This window comes from Emydura macquarii, unplaced genomic scaffold, assembly GCF_026122565.2.
Source record: "Emydura macquarii macquarii isolate MOO-44397 ecotype Brisbane River unplaced genomic scaffold, CSIRO-AGI_Emac_v2 contig_1230, whole genome shotgun sequence".
Lineage (NCBI taxonomy): Eukaryota > Metazoa > Chordata > Testudines > Chelidae > Emydura > Emydura macquarii.
In genome coordinates, this window is record NW_027131367.1 from 7,615,453 (window position 1) to 7,633,239 (window position 17,787).

Here is a 17,787-nt window from a genome sequence, read left to right on the forward strand (position 1 = left end):
CTTTGTTCTTTGCACTAAACTATAAGTATGAGTAGTACCTAGTAACTTGTTTTATTTGCTGTTTGTCATGCTCTGTGTCATCTTATGCAGGAACCATGTATGAATAATGGATAAGATCTTCAAAAGCGACTATTTCTGGGTGCCCAAGTGGAGATAGCTTAGGCAGCTGAAAATCACTAGTCACTTTTGAAAATCTTTGCCGCCATTCCTGTCTCCCCAGTAAAATAATGTTTGGAGAAATAGCATGTATTGAATGAAGAGAGAGCCTCTGTTTGGCTTATTGAGTAGAGAGAGAGCAAATGAATGATCAGGGCAGGATTTTTAGAAGTGTTTTTATTCTTTGAGTGTTCGCTCATGTCAATTCCATTCTAAGTGCATGCGTGCCCCCCGTGCATGGTTACCGGAGTTTTGTTCTCTTTAGCAGTATCCGTAGGGCTGGCTCTGGTGCCCCCTGGAGTCCCGTGCACATGCCACAGTATTAGGCGCCACCAGCCCTATGCTCCTCAGTTTCTTCTTTCCATCACTGACTGTTACTGGAACTGCATTTTGCTTGCTACTGCAAGTGCCTCTTAAATTCTAGTGTTTAAGTGTTCCCTTAAGTAGTCGTTAGTTGAGTAGTTAGTGTGTTTTGTTAGTCATTAGTTGTATATAGCTTAGTAGTTAAGATATGGTCCCCTTAGGGAGCTCCGCCTGGCAGCTGGGCATGCCCCGATCTCCAGGTTTCAAGCCCTGTAAGACTTGTGGCAAATCCTTCCTGCTTAGCAACCCCGATGACAGTTGCCTGAAGTTTCTGGGGGATTCGCACAAGAAGGACAAGTGCCGAATCTGTAAGGCGTTCAGACCATGGACTGAGAAGGAGTGAGAAATCCATTTAAAGTCCTTACTGATGGAGGCTGCCTTAAGACTAGCCTCAGAGGCGTCCTGCTCACTCTTGGTGCCGAGCACCATGTCGGTGCAGAGCGCCCCTCCGGCACCGGAACCATCACGGCACCGATCTTCTTCACCGTCGAAGAAGAAGCAGAAGAAACAACGATCAAAGAGGGATTGCTCCCCCACGCCAAAGAAGACCAAGGACATGGAGTTTAGCGTGGGACCATCATAGGTCCAGCGGGCTGAGCAGACTCAACAGGAGCAGAGCTCGCCGCCTAGGGCCATGCACCGTCCGAGAGAGCCCCCTCCAACTCCAGGGAGTGGAAAAGGGCCTCTTCAGCTTGTGGTGTCATCGATGCCGGAAGCATTTCAAGTGGCAAGGGACACGATGGCCTGCCTTTGCCCCCAATGCCTATGCCCCAGATGGAGCAGGCAAAAGGGGAGGCACTGGCGTCGAAGGGGAACCCCCCGATGGGGACCCCCCAATGGCTGCACCGCTCTCCAGAACCCCGACATTCCTCCCCACAAGTCAGATCAGCCGTGGAGGTCTCCTCCCTTGCATTTGGCGGGATGGCACCGATCCCACTCCTGGTCTAGCAGGCGCTCACCCTTGGGGAGTTTGCACCGATTGCTATCTTCGGCACTGACGAGTTCGCCCATAAGTTCACTGTGCAGAACCCAGTCGCCAACATCTGGATGCTCGCCCAGGGATGATCAGTGCCATTATCGATCCCCGGCACCAAGACACTCACTCGCAGTGCGGCGTCAATCCCACTCCTCCTCCCACCGAAGATCCTCTCTGGCGCGACTCCGGTCTAGGGAGCGATACCACCAGTTGCCAACATTGTGTTCCCCATCACTGAAGCGGCGTTCATTGGAGCACCAGGGGGCTTGGGAGGCCAGACACCGCTTCATCTCTCCATGGCACCGTCCTGCAGGAAAGGGGTCAGGCACAGCCTTTCACTGGTCGTCGGGAAGTGAGTGCTGTTCCTCAGGTGAGGACAGAACCTCAGCTGGCCATCCTGGTCAACATCATTGACCTGGGGTTCAGGAGCAAAGTCCCTGTCCGGCCACTCCCGGTTGGCCTCAGGGCCAGTGGCTGGCTCAGTGGCCATACTGGAATCTCTGGGGGTTCCCGGTAGCCCCAGGAACTTATTCCTTCAGGTCATCGGGGAAGCAATCTGCAGCCCCAGCATCCCCAGTAGAGATTCACAGCTCTGTTTTGGAGTCAGTTGGACCCTCTGGAAGGGACATCTACAGTGGTCCTCCTGCAGCAAGGGGAGATGCCACCACCTCCTGCGCCGGGGCAGTTGTCATCCTCTCCAAATGAGGTGGTCACGACAGGGCATTCAGCTCCCCTAGATGACTTCTGAGCCCACTAAGAGCTCCTTAAAAGGATGGCCTCGAACTTGGGGTTGAAAGCAGAGGAACTTAAGGAGACATCGGACAACCTCTTTGATGTGCTGGCAGGTGTGGTGCCAGCCCAGGTCACCCTGCCAGTCCACAAAGGAGTTCTCAAGGTGGTTAAAGCCCTGTAGCAAACACCATCCCCCTTGCCACTGATTTCTAAAAGAGCGGAGAAGAAGTATTACATTCCCACGAAGGGGTTTGAATACTTGTTCACACACCCTCCCCCTGCTTCCCTGGTGGTAGCGGCCACCAATGAACGGGACAGACAGACAACCTGGCACGACTCCCAAAAACAAAGACAATAAAAAAACTGGATTTGTTTGGGAGGAAAGTTTATTTGGTCCCCTCCAAGCTCACGGGGGCACTGTTTGAGTTCTTGGCAACCTGTCCCCTCTTGTTGCTGTCAGGGAAAGTGGCCTTTCTAGTTACCCTCCTAGCCAAGGTAATGGTATCTGAAATTAGGGCACTTACCTTGGAGCCACCTTACACAGTCTTTTATAAGGACAAGGTCCAGCTGAGGCCCTACCCATCCTTTTTCCCAAGGTGGTGTCCCAATGTCATTTCAGCCAGGATATCTTCCTGCCGATCTTCTTTCCGAAGTCGCATGCTTCAGAGAAGAGTGGAGATGGTACACGCTGGACGTGCGAAGAGCCCTAGTATTTTACATTAAAAGGACAAAGCCGTTCCATAAGTCCATGCAGCTTTTGGTGGTGGTAGCTGGCAGAATGAAGGACCTACCTGTCTCTACTCAGCGGATCTCCTCTTGGATAACCTCCTGCATTAGGTTCTGCTATGAGCAGGTGAAGGTTCCTCTTCTGAGAAGCGTCACAGCCCATTCGATCAGAGCACAGACCTCTTCTCCAGCATTCCTGGCACAAGTGCCCATTCAAGACATATGCAAAGTTGCTATGTGGTCATCTGTGCACACCTTTGTATCCCACTACGCTATGGTTCAGCAGGTGCAGGATGATGCCAGCTTCGGCAGAGCAGTGCTGCAAACAGCTCATCGGTAAACTCCAAACCCACCTGCAAGGTACTGCTTGTTAGTCACCTAGAATGGAATCAACATGAGCAAGCACTTGAAGAAGAAAAGACGGTTATTCACCTTGTAACTGTTGTTCTTCGAGATGTGTTGCTCATGTCCAACAGTTACAAGGTGACTAACCATCTTTTACACTGGCTGATTACAGAGCTAATCCTGTTATTTTAAACATAAAGCTGGAGCACATGGCAGAGATCAGTAAAGCTGTGTGGGTGTGTTCTCATTTCATTGTCCCGCCATGCTGAGAAAAGAGGCAGGAATATATAAACGAAGAGGAAAACAAGATGCTGATTTCATTTTTATCTGATTGTTTTCCAACTGAATGCTTTACATGTGAAAAAATGGGGCCACCTTCGATGGTGTCTCTCCTGCTATATAATGAGGTTATATATATATATAAATGGAATCTTCAGTTGTGGTGTAATCAACAAATATATTGTATCTAATTATGCAGCCTTGTTACAGTATTCTGTGATGGAGTGATTACTGGCATTGTGACTGTAGACTAGATAGGAAGGATGATGTAATGGAGAGAGCTCTGGATGGGGATTCAAGAGCCACAGGTTCAATTCCCTGCTCTGTCACAGAGTCCCTTTATGACTTCAGGCTAGTCGTTCCTCTCATCCCGACTTGTGAAATAGGGAAAACATTTTCCTACACTCTGAAGTGTTACGAGGATAGAATTAACTATGTTTGAGGCACTCTTTTATGGTGAGAAGGGTCACAAAAGTACCTAGACAGAATAGGAAAGTTTATGCACCTTGCTTCTCTAGTTAATTTATTATTTCATAATTTAAAAAGAAAATACATTCTCTAAAGTTGCCATCCATGAAGGAGTCTCACTCCTAGTCTGAGCTCCTTATCATGAGACTGGCAGAACTTCTGCTCAGTTTGCAGTGTTTTTTGGCCCTTGATGATAACAGTAACAGAATGGAGCATGAGCACAAAGCATCTTAGCTGCCATGTGTCCCTTGCTGAACATTCCAGTCAGTTCTGTCTTACCCGTGGCCAGCGAAGGAGCTCCCTGCAGGCGACCAGTACTCTGTCTTTTTCTTTTGCAGGTATGATACCTAAGGAGGAAGGAAAACTACTCAGCAGCTTCAACCCTGTCAGTGAACAGGACAATACCATACTCATAACCACATTGATGGCATCATTTGCCTCAGTTGGCCAAAATATGCTGAAGGGACAAGATATGTCAGCAAGTGCCACCCTAAGATCTGAAGAAAAGTTGGAGCACATCCAAGCCCTCCTTGAGGACCTCCAGGTTGACATCCATAAGTCCAGCACGAGGCCAGCCCCATGTGCTTCAAAGAAAAAATCCCTCAAGATTAAAGCCCAAGTCAGCCACAACAGCTGAGCGCCAGGACTTGCTGTCAAAGTGCTGAGCATATCAGGGCAGACCTGGCCCCCAGTAAGCCCAGAGGGACAGCTTCAACATTGAAGTGTCCTGCTGGCGCACGGTTTCCAGCAGAATGGAGGGTTCTGCAAGCATCAGGTCCTCAATGCACTTCAGGTTTTGTCTCTTGAAATCAGTGGTACTGAATTCTGGCTCATTGGATAAGGAAAAGCTCTGTATGTGTGGCTGGTGCAAGGAGCACTGTGGGATCAACAGCTCCCTGAAATGCTTCTGTCAAAGCCCCCAGCTCCCAGGCAGCTTCATAACAAGGCCCCTTCTTGCATTCACGTGCTCGGGACACTGATTTTGGGCATCAGTATATGTTATTGCTCCTCGTCCTCTGGAGCTGTCACAAAGCCCACAGTGTCAGTTTCAAGGCATTCCCTTCTTTTTGTGCCCGCAGGTGTAGGCTCTTCCTGTAAAGTTGTAACTCTTGTTTGTTTCAGGACTGACCCTTGCACCTTCAGAGTTTAGTCTCCCAATACAGAATGCTCTAGTCTCAACATTGGAGGGCCTCAGTGTAGCCAATGTTGATGCTACCCAGAGCTCTTACTATTTTTCATGCCTTGTCACACAATTTAGCCGAATGTGTAGATGCAGGCTAAGAATTGGGGTGATAAAAATCTACTATTTGGACTGAGTTGAAAGGCTTTAATACAAAATGCTCTTCCACTATGGAAGATCACCACAATAGTGACCCTTTAGAGAAGGATACTGTATTTCACAGGGTATTACAGAATCTGTTCCAGGCAGCTGACTTTGAGTTAAAACTTGTGCGGGAATCTACAAAGGACAGAGTTAAGTGATGTGGATCAGGACCCCCATCTGCCAGGGTTGCTGTGTCTTTGTACCTGATCTTGAGCAAGCTCGCTGACTGAAGGTGTGGCAGATCCCTCTCATGCAGCGGCCCACACCTCAAAGGTGATCAAAGTATATTGTTCCCTGAGGATGTTGCCAGTTTAATCCTCTCTTCCTCCATGAGAGCTTGATGGAGTTGGGCATGACTAGAGGTAAGACCTGCCTCACGTACAGGACTGCATCCTGAAATTCTTAGATACAGTGCTAAGATTGTTTTGGATGAAGGGTTTTCTAGTCTCTTGCTGCCATCCCTTGTATGGTGGATTATCAAAACTTTTATGGCCAAAGGAGATGGGAAGAAGGCTTGATTTTTCTTCCCCAAAAGAAACAGTGTGTGTGAAGCTAGTCTGAGGACATTGGTCTAGTCTGAGCAGTCTCTGGTGTGGGTGAGTGTTGGTGAGAGCCACTGCCTCAAAAGCATTCCCATCTGTCTGTATAGCTGTAGGAAGTCCAGAGAAAGCTCAAAGATCTACCTTACTTTGGAGAATTTTTTTTTCTTTTTCGGTGGGTGGGGGAGAACTTTTACAGGCTGTGACTTTAAGTAAGTCTTGTGCTTTGTCCTTGTGCTTTGATAATTCCAGCTGGAATTTCTGGATGAAATTCAAAACTCAAAACTGGTTGCTGTGTTTGCTCTGAAATTTTTTGGCTTAATTTCCAGCAAGGGAGAAGGGTGTGCCCATTACAAACAAACCCTGCTGTGCAGGCTGTAAATCATCCTGACTCTACAAACTGTCTCCTTGATGCATTTGTATTTCTTTATATGTAGGCTGGTTATGTCCAGTGTAAACAAAACCAAAATACAAAACAACTCCAAAAAGCTAGTATTGGTGTTGGTGAAATCCAAAAGCAGACAGTGTGTTTAAATTAAATGAAATGTTTGACTTAGTGAGGTGGCTACTGAACATATAAAATAGCTTAATTTTCCTAGTATTTTGTTTTGTGGGTGTTGATAAAAATGCAAATAGGTAGTGAAATTAATAAAATTTAGGCACCATTAATGTAATGGCACCTAAGAGTTCTCAGAAAATTATGCAATGTCTGTTCTGAGAAACTGTCTGGCAACAGCTCCCAATGAAGTAAATGGGCCTTAAAATATTGTCCTGTTTTTTGTATAGGAAAATATTTAAATTAACTACAGTGCTGCAGTAATATCTATTGACTTTTTGTATAGTGGCTTGTATAAGATATTTGTAATAGGGTACTGAGAGATGTACATTCATAGACTTTTTTTCTTCCTTCCCCCCCATCTCTCCCATGCCCTCCTCCAATATTGTAAAGATTATTTCTGTGCAGACTTAGGGCTTGACTGCAAGGTGCTGAGTAGCCTCATTTTCCATTTGACTTCATTGAGTACTGAGGATGCTCAAAACCTTGCCGGACTAGGCTCTTAATGCACAAATACAGATGTCACTATTAAGGTATGTTATCTAGCAGGATAAGACAAGGAAAACATTGTCTTCAGAGTTGTCCTCATGCATGTGTACTCTGGGTAATACACTGCTCCTTTCCTCTGCGCAGTGCCTCTGTTGGCTAATCTGGTATCCCTAGGATTGGGAACAATTACTTAAATATAGAGCTTTTCACACACACATCTCACAGCACTTTATAAAGGTGGGTAAGAAACATTTGTCCCTGTTATACAGATAAGGAAACAAAAAAGTGCAGTGAGGTGAATTGTTTTGCCCAAAGTCACACACAGCCAGTGCTAGAGATCGGAATAGAATCGTACCCTCCTGTCTGCAGTCTGGTGCCCCATCTACTGCCTCATTGCATTCATCCATGCAATATATGACATGAGATGGGAAGAAAGGAGTCTGTCTTCCTATAAATAGTTGACAGCTATTTAAAATTTTATTTTCATACTACATCAGGTTGCCAGTTACTTCGATATCAATTAACAAATATTTCCTTTTGTAGGGATGGATGAATGAAATTTATAATTATGATCCAGAAACTTACCATGCTACATTGACTCACTCTGTCTATGTGCGACTTGAAGGAAGCACTTTAAGACTTTCAAAACCCAATAAAAACATCTCCAGAAGGGCTATCTACAATGAATCTAAGCCTGATGTCACCTACATTGCCCAGAAAATGTATGAACTTACGGATAGCAAGGTGAGTTCTATTTAGTTATGCTGCTGATTTCCATAAAGTAGTGTAGTGAAAGTTGGTTTAATTTCTGCTGTCATCCTCTTGAAAAGTTAAAAAGGGGACAGGGAGACTAAATCATTTTTGCTGTTGCACAAATGGAAGGAACACAAATTGCTTGGATGCAGCAGTGGTGGGTGGGTGGATGGATGGATGGATGGATGGATGGGACAGTTCTGCTGCATCATGTCTCTTCCCACTACACTGCTGTGGAAGTCCCCCTTTAGGTAAGTGCACAGTGGGTTGTGGGTTTCTGTGAATCAAGATAGGAGTGGGAAGAAATGAGGCTGGGGACACGTTTGCCCTAAATTGCCCCTCCCCCAAATCTGTGGAGGATGTAAGCATAAAATAAAGCTGACTACATCAGAATTATCTTGCATGATATCCCAGTGTGTCACAGGGGATGGTGGCCACAGAGAGGCATTGGCAGCAAAGGTGAAGGAGCAACCCCTGCTATAGTGGAGTCTGGGGTTGGGGGAAGGGAAGAATAAATAAAACTGAAGAGGCAATAGGTCTTCATTGATCTCCAAAGATCTGCTCCTACAGGGGCTAAACCCCGAACTACTTCCATGATAGGAAGATGAGGTGGAAATTTGCAAAGATTCCTATCCTCGGTGCATATTTTCACTTGCTGGAAACATTTTAACTATAACACTTCAAAATCGCGATTGAACAGTTTTATAGCTCAGTACGACAGGACATGGTTGGTGGTTCTTAGTGGTATCTAAAATCTGACTGAAAGAAGGATGGGGTTTTTCATTACAAAATTCATTACACAAGAAAAGAGTGCCCCAGATGTAATGAGCTAATAATGGAATTTAAGTTCATTACCCTCAGTATGCTAAAAAGTACAGTTCATGGCAGTCCTTTTAAAGGGACAGTCTAGGTAAGACATTTTTTCTTTAAAGAAATCCCTTCTCTCTACTTATATTTGGGTGCTGTTTGCATTTACTCAGTTTGGAATATGACCATCAAATAGTCAGTTTCACTTTCTGGTTTCTATGCAGTCACATATTACCAGTATAGCAAACCTCGAGCATTCAAAAATTGGACTCCTAAATGTCATAAAGACTTAAAATTAAATAATTTTGGGATTCTTTACCTTCTGTTTTCTGAGGGTCATATTTTCAAGCTTTTTTATTTATTTATTTATTTTGCACAATGAGAGTTGAAAACCTTTTTTTAAAATGAAAGCTGAGAGTCTTGTGTATTCACTTGATTCCAGGAGTATAAACTACCTGTGTGTGTCCCGGTTTAAATAAGACTTCTTGCTAAGCCATATCATTTGTTAGAAGGCTTAGCAAGTATGGGGCTGTTGATATGTCAGTGAGTGGACCATCCACCATTCTCATTAAATCCAGTGGGGACTGAGATCATTCAACATCTTTGAGGTGAAATCTGGCTATTTTCATCACTTAATGCACAGTGCTATACATTAATTTATGAGTGGAGAAGATATTGATTCATATAGAATTTCTCTTTTTGTTTTGTTTGAGTTTTCATTCTTTTTTTTTTTTTTTTTTTGATCCATCTAACCATCTCACTTTTTGTTTCACAGATTTATCTGGTTCCCAAGAGTCTGGCTCGAAAACGAATTTGGAATAAAAAGTATCCTGTTTGCATTGAACTTGCTAGACAAGATGACTTTATGGCTAAGGCCCAGACTGATAAAGAGAACTTAGAAGAAAAGTCACCTGCAGAAAATTTAAACTTAGGCGGTGAAGAATCTAAAAAACCTCAAGATGGAGCAAAACCCATTAGCCAGAAGGATCAAATACTTTATCTGTTTGGAAGAACGGGTAGGGAGAAGGAGGAATGGTTTAGGAGATTCCTTTTGGCTTCCAAGTTAAAGTCTGAAGCGAAGAAGCCACTCAGTTTATGTGGAAACAAGCCAGGTACAGATGATCTCATACAAATAACCAGCATCTCTTTTTTTAAATTAACTAAGGTAAAGTTTTATAAAGGGAGTTACAATAAGTACAGAAAAACCTTCCATAAAACTGAATGTGTTGCTAGTGTTGTTTGTAATGAACCAATTTTAAATATTAGCTCTTAAAAAGCAAGTGCAAAAATAATCATGCAGAATTAGATATTCCCTATAATTGTAATTGAACAGGTTTTTAGAGATCATCTATTACTAAAATATAATTGTGTGTGGTTGTAACCCCTTACATATAAATTGTTTTAAATTTATTTTCTTTAGTATCAATTGATTTTCATATTTTAAAGATTTGAATAATTTTACAAAAAGGATTCAGTCCTGCACTGTTAAAGTCAATGAGTTTTGCAGCTGACCTTCAGTAGGTATAGGGATTAGGTCTGTAATTTTTTACTTATTCCGCCCTCCCCCCCCCTCCTTTTTGTGAAAATATTAAACGCCTCCAGAGGTAGATTCACACAAATACGTATTTTTGTTAAGGGCCATGTATGCTTACAGTGCTCTCTAAATGTGAAATCCTGTTGCCTTAATATCTGCCCCAACAAACAAGAAACATGGTACATGGAGGGAAATCTTCCTAATAAGAACTTTAACGCTTGGGTCAAGTGTTTGAAGTATTAATTAAAAAGCATCCTTTGGTGTAATCTTAAATTTCCTTTCCTTCTCCTTATCATTCTTCCCTATTATGAATTTTTCTCTTGAAATATGTAGACATAATTTCTGGAACATAGGTACTTGAAATGCAAATTCAAAAGTGGTATTTTGTGTATTTCTCCTGAGGATTGTAAACTTCAAATATTCAGATCCTTGGACAATCTATTTAACCCTTATAGTCTAAAATGAAATATAGTCTGTACTTGCCCTAGGCACTCCTCAGCAAAACTACCTGAAAATCAAGCATATGTTGTACAGATGACCACAGACCCGCTTGCATGTGAATTGGGTAACTCAGGAATTGGACATTTCCAGTTGCATGCGTTGCTGCTGGATAGTAAATTATTCTAAATACTCGCAAATTAGCATTTAAGGCCATCTAAACATATAACTATGGAATGTATTGTAGCATTAAAAAAGTGATGGGAAATCACTTCTTTGAACTATACCTTTTATTAAACAAATTAAGCACAAATAACCTTGTAGCCATCTGTTTAAACAAAAAAATCTAGCATCACTAAAGTGATAAACATCCTTCATGCTTGATACTCTAAAGCCATCAGTTTTCATGTGGTCTGCTACTTGCTTTGCTGTTTCTCTCCACCTTGCCTTTGTTAATAGCTGTTTCTCCTGCTTTAGGGTTCTTGCCATCCCACAGTAGAACCAATAGCCAGTCTGGAATACTTACACACAGTCGCAGCAGCAGCAAAGGAAGCATAGAAGAAATGTCCCAGCCTAAGCAAAAGGAGCTGGCAGGCAACGTGAGACAGAAAATGCTTTTGGACTACAATGTATACATGGCAAAGTGTGTTCCGCAAGAAAATAAAAGCCCTGTGGTTAGTCCTGTCCGTAGTGCAGACAGTAGCCCTACTTCTGTGAAAAAGGTAAAGCGCTGTGTTTAGCTACTTCCATGAGACACGTTTTAAGGTCCTGTTACTTTTTTTGATGCTTATTGCTTTAAAAGTATAGATTGTATAGAAGGAAAAATACAGTAAGCCTTGAAAGTACAATTCTATTCTGAAAACTGACTTTGTAAAAATGGCATTGTGGGGCTCTGTATTTGTCCTTTGTGCTTGCTTAATTGCTGATATGTCCAGATCATACTTGCTTACTTATGAGGACATCGTTTTTAAGTGTCAGCCCTTTAGGCTCAACCTGGGATCTCCAAAGTCCAGTTATGTTCTCCTGGCTTGTGTGACATCAGCACCAAAAATGATTTTGCAGGCCAAGTTTGCCATCAGCTGTTCACTTCCTTCAGTGGGGGTTAACACAGGGGTAACTGAGGGCAGCAGAATTAGTCCCTACAATAAATATGTAGTTACCTGTTTTGTTGATGGGTGAGCCACGATACAGTCTCCTATCGCTGTGCTCATGCTGCAATATTAAGAGTAGTGAAAAAATTATATCAACTAACTTTTTTGTTTAATGTTCAGCAGATCCAACTAAAACTGTACTTGGTGTGCAGATGTGCTGAAATCAGGAGGGAGTCATTTTTAAAGTTCCTTTTTCAGCCATAACTGCTATTTTAAGTGCTGAGTGAGGAGAGTTTATTCTCATTAGATAATCTTTCTTGTGGGGAGTTTATAAACATTCCATTATATCCAAGTACCTCTGCCATCCCACAGATGGGATTATTTTAGGATGAGCCTATCCTCAGATGCATGTAAGTGGGGAATTGTTCTGTGAAGCTATGTAATATGTATTCTGTTTTCAGCCCGGAATGGTCAACAATTCAGTCGACTTTAATTGATAATCTGAAGAAGAATTTCAGTGCACTTATAACCACTATGCACAATTGTTCTGCTTACCTCTGCATTTATGATCTCTGGCAGTTTTTGTGTGTGCAATACACTGGACACTTCCAAACAGAATATTTTCCCTGTTCCTTCCCTCAGCCTAAGTTGTGCTACTTAAAAGCTTCCACTATTCTCTTTTCTAAACTACATGGGAGTACACTAGGAATAAACACAAATTGGCTCAGGAACCAGAGTGTTTTTCTATCCATGTTTAAAAAGCTGGTTCATCTCTCCAGTCCTTTATATCCTATAAATGCATTTTTCAGGATATATATTTTTAATTCATTCAAAGGAAAGTAGTTGGTTTTTTTTCCTTCTAGGGTGATATGATTGTCCCATTGACTCAGATAGGGTCAGGATTTCACCACTAGGGTAACTTTCATCTGATGACCTTTTGAGTGTTTGGTTTCCAAGACCAAAGACCTGGAAGGGCTCCTGCAGTAGAAACTAAGAGTTAATTGTGTGAAAGCAATGGAATTACTCTCTCCTATTTAGACTCAACTTGCTTTCAGATACAACTTTCCTCACAAAAACTAAGCCATGGGTTAATTGGTCATGCTGTGTATTGTTTCAATTTATAAAGGGTTACTAAATGATTAACAGATGTTATAAGCGTGTTATACACATGAGTAGTATGTGTTATATGCCAGTGAGTGTTAGAGATAAATCATGGTTTATCAGAAACCTCTTCACCTGTTGAACTCTATAATTGCTCAACTACTTATTAAAACACCTATTAATCATTCATTTATCCATAATAAATGGAACTTTAATATCAAGTGTGACCCCAGTTTATTTAATATATTTTTTCATGTAAAATATCTGCACTTCAGGGTCCTCATACAGTTCAGTTAAGGAGGAGCATGTACAGAGTACATGATATGAGCCCACTCGGTGCTCATTGGCCCTAGCTGGGAGAGATCTTGGCCACTCAATCAATCTCTGAAGCAATGATTAGTTGCAATACTGAACCAAACACACATCAGGCTTACGTGTAGAAGTAGGACAGTGGTGCTGGTAAGAATTGGGGTTATAACAGAACCTAGCAACCCAGCAAGTTCTCTTTTTGCATAAAGTCACAACCCTTGGGAATATTAAGGTTGCAAAGAAATGCCGTCCAGCTGATTTCAGAGCAGCCACTGTGTCTACCTGGTTGCTGTGCTAAAACAAAAGTTTGAAGCAGAGGGGATACATGTTAATCTAAAATGGTAAAAGAATGGTTCCATTTTTATCTACAGGGATATATGTGTAAAGTATCAACAATACAGAAAAGTAAAAAAATAAAACCAAGATACTGTGGAGCAGGGGGAAATCTTGTTGTAGCTAGTGAAACTAAATGCACTTCAACTCAAGCTATTGCCGTATCAGAGTCCATGCTTGGGTAACTTGATCCTTCTGTCATGAGAAAAATAATGTGTCACCTCCTAAGGTGCTAGGCAAACTGCCATCAGCACTATAGCCCTTCTCCTATGGCAGATTTTAACGTTATTTAGAGTCACTTATTGATAAATTGTGGAGCTTCTCAGAGAGCACAGAGTCTATGCATATCCTGTTTATAATTGTTATTTTAGGACAGTCGTCTTGGTGAACATGAAAGGATTATTAGACTGAGGCAACATGTGCCATGTATATTATCAGCGTGTCTGTTTATCACTGCAAATTTACTGCCTGCTGCCGTTTTTCCCTTTTAAACTTGTTTCTTTTTAATGAGATCTAGAGTAGCATGGAAATGTGCAATCTACACTGCCTCAGGAAAATCAACTCTGCATCACCTCAAAGCAGAGAAACTGGCATTTAAAAATCAATTTTATTTAATGAAAAATCCCATCAGTGACTCTTAATGCTAGCTTGGGTAATATATGTTCCATGACAATTTAGAATGTGGGGCTTTTCTGACAATAAAATTAAAACTAGGCTTTTATATAAAAGAAACTTCTTAGAGCATTATTCAGAACATACAGTCTCCTGAGATTTCTGAGCAAAAACTTTCTCCATACACACTCCCGGAACAATTAGATGTACTTATGTCAGTTGTTACCTTTTTAAATTAAAATAACACAGGCCATAAAATTTCTAACTTTGCAATTAATTTACAAGCAGCTTGAAAACGCATCACTAAACAGTATTGATTGGGAAATATCGCAGTTACTTCCTACCTCCTGTAAGTTTAAACATGCACATCAAGATTAAGTTGACTGTAACACTAAACTTATCTGATTTGTTTTTAAGCAGGAATTGTATTGCATTAGCAAACCACTACGGTTAACTGTGATCCCTTTACATGATTTTGAAAATTACAGTCCTTGTTAAACAGTCAGTGTAGACATTATTTTAATACAGGTTAATGAACAGTATGAAGTTCCCAATGTAGACAAGACCTAGATGAAAATATTTCTTCATGCAGTGACTAGATTGTCTAAATTGTGCTTCATAGCTGAATGATGTTTTTCTTGCCAGTTGCCAGATATCCATACTGTAGCTGAAGAAGAGAAACAGGAGGCATGGGTAAATGCTTTGCTTGGAAGAATATTTTGGGATTTCTTAGGAGAAAAGTACTGGTCTGATCTTGTGTCCAAGAAGATCCAAATGAAACTGAGCAAAATAAAGGTATCTCTCCAGGGGAGGTTTGCACTTTCTATTCTCCAGCATAAAAATGGATTTTTTTGAGTTTACTAACATTTATAAAGGCATTTTATTTAAAATATACTTTTTGAAATATCTTGTACTTTTTTTAGCATCTCAAACTCTGTTAATGACAAAAAGAGTAGTTAGACATACTCCAGCTCTGCCACAGATTTCACTCTGACATCTTGGCCGAGTCTCTTGGCCTGACTGAAAAATATGGATAATAATTATTGCTTGCTTCACAGGAGGATGGAGACTGAATTCCTAGATGTTTGCAACACAGAAGTTTTCTGATAGACGTGAAAAGTATTACTGTATTAGCATTGAGCAGTAGTATTACAGCATTTTAAGCTTGCTTGACCAACAAATCTCTACAGTTAATGTTACGTTGCAAACCCATTGTGCTATAGTTGGTTGGCGCTCTAATCCCTGGCACTAATACTACGAACAGGAGCCCCTGATGAGGATTCAGGATTTCAGTAAAATTAAAACTATTTTTGGAAATGGTGTATTGACAACAGGAAGAGGTGGGGACCAGGTAGCTGTAATTATGCCCATATGAACACACTTTAAATTCAGAAATCCATTATACACAAAGATCTCTGTGGGAGTAGTGGTCAAGTCAGCAGCTGTCTGAAGGGCAAAGGGGTATAATTGTGTTATCTAATGCATAAGTTCAAAAGAAAGAGAGAGGCTTTTGACTGACTTTCATGGCCTGCCTCTTGCACTCTCAAACTCTTCCAAATAGCAGCAGCTAATCACAGGTTTGTTCAACAACTTGTGGGGTGGAATGGAGGGGCGTTCATCAGTCTGTTCCTAAACACAAAGGAAGGAGTGGGCCTGCTGTAACCAGCACTGGAATTTAGCTGCCAAAACCAGCTGTGAGAGTGTGCTCCTTGTGCTACTGGAAATAAGCAATTAACTAATTCTATATATGGCTGTTTCCACAACCACTGAAGCAACCTATTAAAACATCTTGAGAACAGTTTTGAGGGCCAAAAATTGGAATGGGGGTAGAGAGAAATGAAATGCTGACAAACACCATAAATGTAGAGGGCACTAGAGATGTGCAATATATTTTCACTCGTTTGCTGCCCTTGTACCATTCTGAGCATTTCATTTCCTTGGCAGTCAGTGCAAATTCAGTCTGCTGGTAACTAAGTTGCCCCCTCTGTTGGTTTGGTGTCCTGTGAGGAATGTGTTAGTGGTGTCAGCATCATCTTTAGTGTGGAGTTGTCCACAGCACAAAAATCTACCCCCACAACAGGTACCATAAGCAGTGTCAGCAGGAAGGCCAAGGACTGCCTTGGGCCATGGAGATGGAACTGACCTCTGACTCAGAGACATAATCCTTCCCACTCAGTTGGAGGCATATTGCAGGACATTGTGGAAAAACCTGTGCATGGCAGAAAGCTTCACTGTCCGGGGTGGTTCACTGTGGCTACGTCTACATTGGTGGCGGCAAAGTCGCTGCCATCAGATTGACTTATCTGGATCGACTGAGTGGTCAGTGAAGACCCACTCAGTCAATCCAGAAGTCGATGTGTTATTAATCCACCCTGGCAAGTGGCGTAGTGTTGTTCCCGTCGGTGCAGTGTAGTGAAGATGGCGCGCAGAAGAGAAGCACAGACGTCGACGGGAGTTATGCATGTTCTTTGCGTACTTTGCGTAACTCCTGTCGACTGCCGCCGAATCGCGGAGATAAGTGTGACCAAGCCAGAGATTTGAGGGCCTTTGTCTGGTCCCTCATTCATTCACAAATCCAGGCAGAGTTCCTTTAGGTAGAGTCCAGAGGACTCCTTTGAGCAGTGGATGTTGTCTGGAGTTCTTTGCTTGGTGTCCCCCTTTGGGTCACTTGTTTTGCTCCTTTGGCCTGCCTCTGTTTCATTCTTTGTCCTCTGTTGAGTTCTGGTGTCTATGGGCCCACCCTTATTTTGAGCAGATGGGCCTTTTGTTTTAGTGGGCTCCTTCCACTGACTCAGGATTCAAATAAGCCAGCACTCTTCATGAGCAATAAATTCACAATATTTTTTTTTAAAAAAAGGAACTCAGACTAGACACCCATATCTTTTAAATGCTAATAATTTTAATAATTCACTTGTGCAGCTAGCTTTTTAACCCTTTTGGTTTTTTTGTGAAAGATACTTGCAGGAACAGGAAAACCATCTGATCTGATTTGAATATAAATCTGTTGTGCTCACAAATTTACTTCCCCATTTCAGTTCTCTTTGCTTTGTAAAAACCTTTTAATTGGAAGTGCTATATTTGTGCAATGCACCATGAAAGGTAGGTTGTTTAATTATCCAAAATGGGAGCAAGAGGATGGGAACTGACAGCAGTGTGGTGTCTAGAAAGACATCTGGGTAGAATATAATGTTAATGACCTATTATACTGAAACACTTAGTGCCTGTCTTGCATTATAGTTCCCCACCCTCTTACCCAGATTTTTTTAGTACTTTGGTTTAAGGAGCTCTTTTGATTTACTTTTTTCTAGTCACTTCTCTGAAAGCAATTTTGTAATAGGAGGAATTATACTAAACAAACTAGTTTGTGTAATACTGAGTTATACAAGAAGAATGTTAAAAAAGTTTTCACAATAAGCCTATCGTTTCCCAGCTTTCTTTCATGTCAGTGAAAAGGTAAAGTGGGAGAAGGTGATAAATCTTTTGTGCTGCTTCTGGACTTCTCAGGAGGCACATGGCTTTTCTCTGAAGTCTTAAAAATGATTTTTTCCACGAGGGAAGCAACGTTAAAGAGTTTGTGTGGCATGATATTTTCTCAAGCAGCTCCTGAGGTTTTGGCTCCAAACCACCCCTAAATGCCATAGTCTAGCCTTTAATGTTTTAAATGTCATTGTTCAGCAATGGCTATGTAACTTGTAAAGTGCTGTACATGGTGATGAGCCCAAGATCTCTAGGGCCCCAATTAATGGCATGTGACTCTCCAAAATGGTGGCCTCCTATCATTGGGGAGGATGTTGGGCACTTAGTTGCTTCCCCATTTGATCCTGGTGCCTTGTGCTGTTGAGATTATTGTACTCCT

The 17,787-nt window shown here is 42.0% G+C and overlaps 1 protein-coding gene across 3 annotated transcripts in view; it reads left to right on the forward strand.

The window, feature by feature from the left end:
* The window catches only part of TEX2 (testis expressed 2), a 118,574-nt gene that overhangs the window by 68,015 nt on the left and 32,772 nt on the right, over positions 1 to 17,787 (forward strand). For all 3 annotated transcript variants that reach the window (XM_067547356.1, XM_067547357.1, XM_067547358.1), the window contains 4 exons: positions 7,497 to 7,697; positions 9,289 to 9,625; positions 10,963 to 11,207; positions 14,577 to 14,726. In XM_067547356.1, coding sequence (XP_067403457.1) covers positions 7,497 to 7,697; positions 9,289 to 9,625; positions 10,963 to 11,207; positions 14,577 to 14,726 — 933 coding nt within the window. The remainder of the gene's footprint in view (positions 1 to 7,496; positions 7,698 to 9,288; positions 9,626 to 10,962; positions 11,208 to 14,576; positions 14,727 to 17,787) is intronic.